Below are 10,372 nucleotides of genomic sequence, written 5' to 3'. Positions count from 1 at the left end.
GAGCTAATTAATTTGAAAATTGGTACAAATTAATTTATCTAGACTAAAAAATTAATTAAACTGTCAAATAAATTATTTTTTAATATTTTAAGGATAAACTACCGTAGAGATTATCCAACTATTCTTTTTTATCTCTTAATTATAAATAATCACTAAACTGTTTAATTTTATTATTTTTATATTTATATTTTACGTTAATCAACTAGTAATAAAAAAAATCAAAATCATAACTTATAGCTCGGAAAAAGGTAAAGAATCTATTTATGAGCTATAAATGAGTGGGCACCCATTTATGCTGAAAAGCTGCTCGAACCTCATAATGTAATAAATTGCTCCTATCCCAACCAACATAAAAAGTTAGTTTAGCTTCGCTAACTCCTCACTCTTGTTTTTGTTTTTAATAATAATTATAGGTGTTACATGGGTTCGAGTTTCATTTATTATTCGAACTTTATTCTATTATTATAATTCATTAAAAAAATACAAATAAATATCTTTTTTTTTAATATTATTTTTTTATTTATATAAATTTGGTAATGTGAAATTTAAGTTAAACTATACAAATGATCTCCAACTTCCTGCTTTGTCATTCAACTTTAAATTTTTTTAATTTAGGCACTAATATTTGAATTAACTCTTATTTTAGTCATTCGTAGTTAAATTGATAATAAAAAATTATTTTTAAAATAGTATAATAACATATTTAGTTCACAATACTTACATTCTTAATTAAAATTCAACAAGTCTATAAATTTATAAAACCAACTAATGAGCACTTTTCAAACCAATTCCTTTATCGACAAATTTTCGAAATTACTCATCTACAACCAACAACTTTTTGATTATTGAATCAGTCATCAAAGATTTCATTTGAATGTTAAGGAGACCTGTTAAGAAGGGTTGTATGGACACAATTAAACCTTGAAGAAATATAGCTTTAAATAACCCTATTAATAAAATTGTACTTAAGACAAAAAGGGTGTCCCTTTTTCATGGGATATCCATTACGTTGCATACAGATCATATATTTATTTAGTTAACTGATAAAATTTTAATATTTAAATATTTAAATTTGAATATTGTAAATTAGAAAAGAAAATATTGAGTTACTTTTAATACCAATATAGAGCTTTTTACCACTTGTTTATTGCAGAATTTGTTTTGGTACAAATTTATTGATGCAGAATGTTTTTTTTTTTTATTTTAAAAGCTGAAACATTTAGTTAGAAAGTTTGAGGATTAAATTGATAGAATTTATAAGTGTAAAAAGTTATATTTATTGAATGATTTGGCAATAAGATCAAATTGATATAATATGTAAATATTAAGGACTGAATGTGTTATTATACTAGTTAGAACAATTTAATGACAGGTGACAAAAATAGGAATAAATTTAAATATTAGTGTCTACATTGAAATTTTTTAAAGCTAAGTGATCAAAACAGGAACGCAAGTACAATTAAATGACCATTTGTATCATTTCTCTTAAATTTTAAAATATTTATATATTGACATCACATCTGTATTAACTGTGTTGTTTATATAAGTATCATATTATAATTATTTTTAATTAAGTTTCTTGTATTTTAATATATTATTATTTAGAATTATCACTTTAATCCATAATTAGAATCTTCAATCCACGTGCTGATCACGAGTCAAATAAGCCTTTTCCCGCTTCCTTTTTTATCAACAGCTATCGTTTCATAAATGGAAGCAAACACGCGGTCTGTTAATATGTTTCCACGTGTCATCCCACCACTATTTCTCCTCTTACAAAATAATTTAAGCTATTTTTTTTTGACCTTTTCTAATAATATGAAAAAAAAATTTATTGAAATAATATGAAAATTTTAATTATCAAAATAACACGGACTATACACGAGAATCCTAAATCAATAAGGTGGCTATTGATTTTGAGTGACTACAAGATAATGATTGTATTAAAAAGAAACATAGAATTCCTGTAATTTTAAATTCACAATCGCCATGCCGCCATATAAATTTAGGATTTTCATGCAAAGTTCATATTATTTTTGTAAAAAAAAATCATATTATTTCAAAAATCCCCTTAATATTATATAAATTAATTAAGTATAAAGATTTATGATATATTTTAACTTATTAAAATCCATATTAAAAGTGTGCGATTTGAAATTATTGTCATTTAACATAAGTAGTGAAATTTCAGAAAAACTTTGCCGTTGAAGATTTCACCTTCACCTGAGCAATCAATCCATCACGTTTTACTATTAGTAAAGATGAATTTTTTTTAAAGATTTGTGATTATCATTTCTAGTTGGAATTTTAATCTAAATTTATCTCTAAAAGTAGAAGGTGCTTTTACCACTTATAGACAATCATATCATTTTCTCTACATTATGTTTATTAATTTATAGTATAGATTTTTTTGAAGTTATTTTATTTGGTTATAATATTATCCATTAAAAAAAAGACATAAATAATAAATTCAAGAATAAAATATTATTTAACCAAAAAAATCAAACTAAATTATTTTTTATTTAGGAAAAGAAAAGAGCACTCAACTTGTATTCAACACGTTGAAGTTTGAGCCATCTAGATATTTTCGAGGCATGAAAAAGATATCTCGTATTTCGGGGAAATCATTGGACACGTGGAGGCTGATCCTGACATCTCAATTTACCAGCTGACGTTATTCTCGATCCTCGATCACCTGCATCGCGCAATACAAATCCACCACGCGTCGAAGCTTTCCAACGATATCACACCACGTGTCCCATGATCTAGGGCAATAGACTATCCATTTCCATTTGGACACGTGTCTTTCGCTCGAGTTTCAGACACTGGTATTTAGGCGCTTTTAAATTACCATCGCTATCCCCCGATCCTCCTCCGCCCCCTAATAGAAATGAGTGCCGCCCAGAGACGAAGACTTAATCCACTGAGTCAAGAAACCGAGTCGGATGACTCGGGGATACTCAACGAGTGTGTACTGTTACTCGTTTTCGAGTCAATAAAATGGGATTTGCAGGTCCTTTGTTTGACCGCTTCAGTCAACCGTAAGCTTCGAGCTATAGCGAAACGGTTATTATGGCGGAAGCTCTGTGTATATCGAGCGCCTCGCATGGTATCGGCATTGGTTAATGGCTCACCTAGTGGAAGAATAGGTGGTGGATGGGATGCTCTCGCGAAGCTCATGTTTTTCTGTTGTGGTTGTGAGTCGACTCGCAATTTCAAACTGAGTCGGTCTTCTCCGGGTCATTTCGCGGGTGCGTCTCGGTTCTCGAAGACTTCGGGTCGGAGCTTCTTGACCAAAAAATGTCGGGCGGATCTGTTGTTCGTCAGTGACCCGTGTGAGCACCCAGTGGGGGATAAAGAAGACGATTTAGGGATCTACCGAGGGGTATTCCGGGGATTTCTCAGGTCCAACACACGAGCCTGCTTGATCGGACGGCAAGTAGCGTTCGACGACCGGGTTAGGTGTCCTTACTGCGGGACCCGAGTTTGGAGCATGACGGCGGCTCGGCTCGTTCCCAAGAGCGCCGCCCGGCGACTCGGGTCACGTGACGGGAGGTTGGAGTATTTCGTTTGCGTGAACGGCCACTTGCATGGGACTTGTTGGCTAGTGCCACTGTCGTCGGAAGAAGAAAACTGCGAGGAGGTGGAGGAAGAGGAGGATGAGGATGAGGACGGCGGCGATTTCAATGGGGAAGCATATAAGAAGCATGAGAAGGTGACAAATGGCACGGGGAGCAGGAGCTCGTTAATGTTTTAAGACACGGTGGGGGTGGACGCCCACCAATTAATTGCTTAACTTGTAAGTAGAGATTGAGATTTTTGATATTACGAGTGTTAAAAAAGATATAATTGTTGCGTTAATGCATTATTTAATTCAATTTTTAATTTTCTATGCTATCACACGTGGATCATAATTCATTCTCGAAATGTTATGATTTCTATCAGAGTTCAAATACGACCTCAATGTCAACCACGCGTCTTCACCATTTCTTTTTTCCCCTCTCATCACCACTTAGCTTCACACCTTTTGTCTTTATTTTTCCACAGGCCACTAATATACGACCGCCGGAGACTCCGAGTTTTACAATACAAAGGCTACCCTCATGTTTTCATCCGATATGACTTCATTTTGGTCAGACATTCATATCGTTTTTCTTCAGATTTGTATTTGGGGTCATTTGGCCCCCTTTTTCTGTACTTTGATATACATATATTGAATGAAGTAGACCTAATAATACAATTAAAAGGCATTATTAAACATACAAATTTAGATCCTATTATAAGTTATATATAAATATTTTAAAGATGAAACACAACTACAACGCAAATATATAATGAGGAAATATCACTTCCCAATACAGAGCAACCATAGGAACAACTAAATTTACATCTCTTACAAATACCCAAGCTTACAACACTGAAATAAAATTTAAAAAAAAAAAAGGAATTCTTCTAATCCAATTGTATTTTCATCTATTTTTGGTCATTCATATCTTCTTCTTTCTTATTTTACTTTTAATTAGTAAGGAAACTGTACCAAGCTGTAGCTATAGCCGTTGCTTCACCCTCCTACCATTTGCATCACTTCCATCAAAGATGGGTTCAATCCCATGTTTGCATACATACATCGAGTGCTCAATCACTCTAGCCACATACTCCAACAGCTCGGTCATGACAGATGGGCAACTTTCCTTTAAGTACACGAAACCATCTGTTTGCATTACAGCTGCCCAAGACAAAAGAAAAACGCTGGGGGTTCAGTCAAGAGAAACCTAAGAGTTGGATGAATCTTGTAAAGATTATGGATGTTGATGATGGTATAAACCAAAGTGCAATTGCAGTTGTATGACTTGATGAAATCCCAAATGAGACATTCAGAATAGCTGTACTTGAATGAAGGGTTTCAGGTTCGACAATATATGATAAAAGCTCGAGATAGAAAACCCTAAGGTCGTGTTTTGTTCAATTGCATGAAGAATGATTGCATAATATCCCGAGGGCTAAGACACAATCCGGCTATATGGGACTTCTATGTGAGAATAGCTGTGGCATTTATGACCCATAACAAGAAGACAAACTTAAGAATAGCTATATGATAACTTGCCATGCATTCTATCTAAAAGCAATTATTTTCGGGCATGGATAGCCCTAATTCAACATTGATGTACATATCAAAACATAAAGAGACACTCACCTCTTAGATTTTCTGGCACTGCAACGAACTTGAGACACACAGCTTTCAACTGGAAACAATGGTGCTGTTCGGCCAAGGCTAATGTAGTTGCCGCAGTGTTAATGGTAACATCCTCACAAAGATTGGACTCACAGAGCAATCGCAACCTTTCTAGTCCATACCTATCTGCGGCAGCAAGCAGATGCTGAGACATCAATGTAGTCACCCACTTGGAGTCGAGACCAGTGAGCTCTTGCATGTCAGGTAGAGAATCCCAGTACATAAAGTGAAGTAGGGCCTGCAAAGCGCAAGATAAGGAATAGTCAATAGAGATAATACTGTATCAGTAACCCGGACCATAGCGTACTTTATATAGTCACATTGCTTTAGCTTGACGAGTAAAATATTTTGTAGCCTTCAAATAAAGCTCGAATATCATTATTTTTAGAAAGGTAAAGAAATGCACATTCAGGAATGTACTGTTGTGTATAGCCATTGACGATCTACATGTGCGTTATATGAAGCAATTAACTAAAAGATTAAGACAGTACATGCCACAAATTGACTTCAAAAGCATAAGCATCAGCCACCCCAGCATATAATTTGCATGGAGAAGTTTCCAACTAATTATTAACATCAGGCATGCTATCAATGGAGTTGACATGATGCATCCTAGGCAGTGTATGCTATCCACAGCAGGTTAATGCTTTGCATCCATCACCAATGCATTATCATTGGTCAAGAAGTAGCATGAGTTCTTGTCCAACATAAGAAGAGGGGTATTTGAATGAACCTTAAAAACCGGAGCTTCAATATCTTCAACTTTTATCTGCTTTGTATTCTGTTCCTTCATAGGACCAAAAAGTTGTGCCCTAAACACAGGCGAACGTGCAGCAAGTACCAACTTGTGGGCATAAAAGACTTCCCCATCAACTTCAAAGCTAACATCAGTTCCCTTTCCAGTTTTTAGTAATTGTCCAAAATGATGACCAATTCTTGAAGGCGGAACAGCTATGGAGTAGAACTTAGGACCTTCTGTATGTGACGTAACAACTCCGACACTACAATGAACAGAGAGGCAATCGTTTTTGAGGTAGTCTGACTGCTCAAGAAGAGTTCTTCTAAAAAACCGTTTATATCCCCTGCAGCAAATCAAACTAATTACTTCTTTACTCACCAAAGGTTATCATATACCAAGAGAAATGAGGGAAATAAATAAAATATGCTTCTTCTTTTTGTTCATTTCAGGGGGAAGACAAGAGGAGCCAAACCTCGGAACTTGGCAAATACCCCTACAGGAATTGGGTGCTAAGAACCTACAGGCCAAGAGGCTAAGACTGAAATCTGATATAACGCAACCCACATATGTCTTAATAACATTTATCATCCAGTTAGTAAAGGTCAGACATCATGAACAATCAAAAAAGTAAAGTAATCAATACTATAGAATTGTTCGATTAGGCTAGCAATAATGTTGTTGCATATGTCTTGGTCAACAATGTATACTTGATTGCAACCAAATGCTTTACTAAGATGCCAAATTAAACAAGCTGCAGTAAGTTTGAACTGTATGGATCGAGATGGAGCATAAAAGAAACCAGAGTGTAGCTTTGAAGAAAAACATGTCTACACAAACAGTAACAGGAGGCAATATGCAAAAAATTTTAAAAAAAATAACTGAAATCCTTCAAATTTAACAGAACACTTTAATAAGAAGTAATTTTTATAGACATGCTAAACTCAAAATAAAAAAAGCATGGTTGGAAGAAGTGGAGTAGACTTCTTGCCCAAGCATTTGGACTGAGTTCAAGTCCTGGAGCCATCACTATTAGGTAGGTTTTACTTGAATACCACCCTGGTCCAAACATGACTAGTCTCAAACCAAAAAACGGACAAGAACACATGTTTTTATATATATATATATAAAAGCAGACATATGACTGAATTAACTTCGCTTTATTCTCACTAATCCCCACAATCTCTACTCAATATATTACATGTATTTCAAAATAAATCGAAATTCACAAGTCATGGAATCTTAATAAGATTAGGAGAAGGAAAGAATGACCAAAAAAGTAATGCTAATAATAATAGCAATTAAGGTCAGCCTTAGTGGCTAACAAAATCTAGTGCAATAGCCAATTTTAGCATAATTCATGTGAAATTATATTCTTGTCAACTACCCCAAATACTTTTCATATATAAAAAAAGTATGTCACAGGAATGAAGCTAATTTATTCCTCCAAAATTTCCCGCAATTATATTGCTATTTCATAGGCAACAAACTTGTTATGCAAACATCCTAGCCACCTAAGAACCAACATAAAGGCTAATGCTCAATAAATGTAAAAAAAAAGAGAAGAGGATCTAGACTCTAGCCTTAAACAACAAAGTGAACCTGAAGATTACAAGCACAAGAACCAGAACAACCCATTATGCAGTTCTTACTATCTTGCAAGATAATTAAAACCCCAATAAAAGTCACAAAAGAAGAATAAAGATTAAACCCACCAAAACTTCAATCAACTAAAGAAAATTCATCGTAAAACCCAAAAACCCACCCTGTAATTCCAATTGAAATTGCAAAATAAAACCCTTACCACATGCTGCCACGATACTTAAGAGTATAAGGACCGCTTTCAAGCGTCCTTCCAAAATGGCTATGCACCTTATGCCTCTGTTTCCCACTCTGATCCAAAAGGGTGAGCTCAAAAAGCGCCCTAACGTCCGTCCCTTCGCTCGCTAAAGCAATGAACAACGAAACGTACGCGGTATTATCTTCGGGGCTCTTACCGTCGGGGTAAAAATAGACCGCCCACAAATACCCACCCACCATGAACATATCAGAAGCTATGTATTTTCCGACCCCCATACCTTTTGATTGCGAGTACCCCGTGATCTTGAAGTGGTGAGACCCGTTCAACGTCTTCATCACCGACGTCGACGACGTGGTGGCGCCTTCCGTCGACGACGACAATGGTGGATTCGGTGTTTCATGTAGAACCCTTCCCATGAGCCCTTTCCAACAAAATTTTATTGCAAAAGGCTTTAAAAACTTCCTTCTCTTGTTAAATTGAGAAGGATTTTCGCGGGAAGAGAGGGTTTTCTTTGAGGAATTTTATGGGTTTTTTTTTCTTTTTTCTGTTAATCTGAGACTGAATTTACTAAGCTTCATCGAAGATGATGACTTTATTGGCATACGTAATATAATTATTAGGTAAAATTTTATAAAAGGTCCCTATAAATTATTTTTTTATGAATTTAGTCTTTTTATTATGATTTAATGTTTGAGTTAAATCTCAAAATTATACATTAACTTTGGTTTAATGTGTGAAATTTTAATTTGATCCAATTCTCACAAATTATTAACATAATTATTAATATAACACAATTATATGTTTATATATTATATATGTAAATAATTATATTTATCTAATATAAAAATAAATTGATATATCTATTTCTTTGAATATATATCATTGAATCAAAATAAAAGTTCGACAATCATAGTTCTATGTGTATAATTGTACCATAATAAAATTCACATATAAAATTATACATTAAATTTATGTAAAGTTTTGAGATTTATTTCGAAACATACATTTTCATTTTTAAGTTCAATTTTTAAAATTTTTTATTTTTTTTTTAAGTTTCACTAGAATACAATACAAGAAAAGTATAAGACAAATACAAATATATGTTTAATTAACTATGATGTTAAGTAATGAAAAAAGAATCAAACAAAAGCCAGACTAATTTGGAAAAAACGGGATAAAATCCACACAAAGTAAGAGAGAGAACCCAACCATTGTAATTGCAAATAATGGGACTAAAACTCGATTTTTCAAGGTTCAAAGTCTCTGTCTTAGACTTGTTCATGGGTCGGGCCACCGGCCCGACTCAAAGGCCCGCCCAAAATGTGGGAGGGTTTAGACAAAAAATATAGGCCCGAAAAATAGATTTGAATAGAAAAATAAGGCCAGTTTAAAAGACGGGCCAGGCCTTGGTAAGGCATTTTTTACCCCCGAGGCCCGGCCCGGCCAGAAGTCACTAATTGAAAAAAAAATCTATTTTTAATACTCTATTTTACTACCATTTTATTATTATGTTGTTACTATTTTATTATTATTATTTTAAAAACATATGTTAATTTTGTTATTATTTAAATATATATATTTTTTAAAATTTATTTTCAATTTCTTGAGAAATATTTATTTTGATATTTTTAATATTTTTGATGTATTATATGTTTTTTAAAATTATATAAAAATAATATAAAAATTAATATGGGCGGGCCGAGTCGGACCTAGGTTTTAACATATTTATCCAAGTCGGGCTTTAGTAAAATTTTAGGCTCATTTTTTGGGCCAGATTCAGGCCTAGCAAACGGACCTAAAATTTTAGTTGAGCCCGGCCCGGCCCATACACACCTCTACCCTATCTTTGTCAACTTTGTTAAAGCTTCATTGACTTTTTTTTAATTATTTTAACACTGGAAAAAAATATTAATATGTCATAATATTTTATATTTAAAAGGTAAATTTTATTAAATTATTAATACAATTAACAAGAAACGTTTAACTTTTAAACTAAATATATATATTTTAAAAAAAATTACTGAGAATATCAAATTAATCTATATTAAATTTTGAGTTTTTATGATTTAATCTAATTATTATTTAAGATATTAAATTTTATTTTAATAATTGAAATTAAATTACTTTTTTTCTTTTTTTTTCTTTTACTAGAGGTAAAGCTATAGTGACTGGTGAGCCGCTTTGTTTATGGGCTTCCACGCCACTAGCTTTTTTAAAGAATAATTAGTTTGACAGTGCTTTTGAAAAGTACTGTAAAAAAGTACTTTTGAAAAATTTGATTTAAAATTTAAGTGTTTAGTATTACTGCCAAAAAGTGCTTTTAAGAAATAAAATGTCCATTTTAGACATGTTATTATCAAGTAACAAATATGCATTTAAATAATATTTAAATTAGTTAATATTATTATATTTTAGTAATAATATATAAAAATTATTATAACTTCTTGTTAATATTTTAATATATAAAATATAAATTTTAAATATTTTTAAGCAATAAATATTAATTATTTATAAAATTTAATTAGAATATATAAATTATATTTTAAATATTTAAATATAACTATTAAATATTTGTAATTAGTATTTTAAAAATATTTTTTAT

At 32.5% G+C, this 10,372-nt stretch overlaps 2 protein-coding genes across 2 annotated transcripts; one reads left to right on the top strand and one right to left on the bottom strand.

Annotated features, from left to right (window-relative positions):
• Nucleotides 1-2,419: 2,419 nt before the first annotated feature.
• LOC107941284 (EID1-like F-box protein 3) lies at nucleotides 2,420-4,246 on the top strand. The gene is made up of 2 exons (XM_016874842.2): nucleotides 2,420-3,799; nucleotides 4,048-4,246. The coding sequence occupies exon 1, from the start codon at nucleotides 2,891-2,893 to the stop codon at nucleotides 3,755-3,757; it is 867 nt and encodes a 288-aa protein (XP_016730331.2). The 5' UTR covers nucleotides 2,420-2,890; the 3' UTR covers nucleotides 3,758-3,799; nucleotides 4,048-4,246.
• A 7-nt stretch (nucleotides 4,247-4,253) lies between these two features.
• LOC107941287 (BTB/POZ and MATH domain-containing protein 2) lies at nucleotides 4,254-8,346 on the bottom strand. Its single transcript, XM_016874847.2, has 4 exons — nucleotides 7,774-8,346; nucleotides 5,967-6,315; nucleotides 5,195-5,471; nucleotides 4,254-4,726 (listed from the first exon to the last, which is right to left on the bottom strand). The coding sequence occupies exons 1-4, from the start codon at nucleotides 8,184-8,186 to the stop codon at nucleotides 4,548-4,550; spliced, it is 1,218 nt and encodes a 405-aa protein (XP_016730336.1). The 5' UTR covers nucleotides 8,187-8,346; the 3' UTR covers nucleotides 4,254-4,547.
• Nucleotides 8,347-10,372: the final 2,026 nt, after the last annotated feature.

The sequence above is a fragment of the Gossypium hirsutum genome, chromosome A08 (assembly GCF_007990345.1).
Source record: "Gossypium hirsutum isolate 1008001.06 chromosome A08, Gossypium_hirsutum_v2.1, whole genome shotgun sequence".
In the NCBI taxonomy this organism is placed as follows: domain Eukaryota; kingdom Viridiplantae; phylum Streptophyta; class Magnoliopsida; order Malvales; family Malvaceae; genus Gossypium; species Gossypium hirsutum.
This window is presented reverse-complemented; position numbering and strand designations above follow the sequence as displayed.

Excerpts from the sequence above, each read along its gene's own strand:
- LOC107941287 (XM_016874847.2), bottom strand. The coding sequence starts at position 8,186 with ATGGGAAGGGTTCTACATGAAACACCGAATCCACCATTGTCGTCGTCG. Across the intron at positions 6,316-7,773 it reads AAGTATCGTGGCAGCATGTG|GGGATATAAACGGTTTTTTA; the intron begins GTAAGGGTTTTA and ends GATTTGCTGCAG. Across the intron at positions 4,727-5,194 it reads AGTGCCAGAAAATCTAAGAG|CTGTAATGCAAACAGATGGT; the intron begins GTGAGTGTCTCT and ends TGTCTTGGGCAG.
- LOC107941284 (XM_016874842.2), top strand. The coding sequence starts at position 2,891 with ATGAGTGCCGCCCAGAGACGAAGACTTAATCCACTGAGTCAAGAAACC.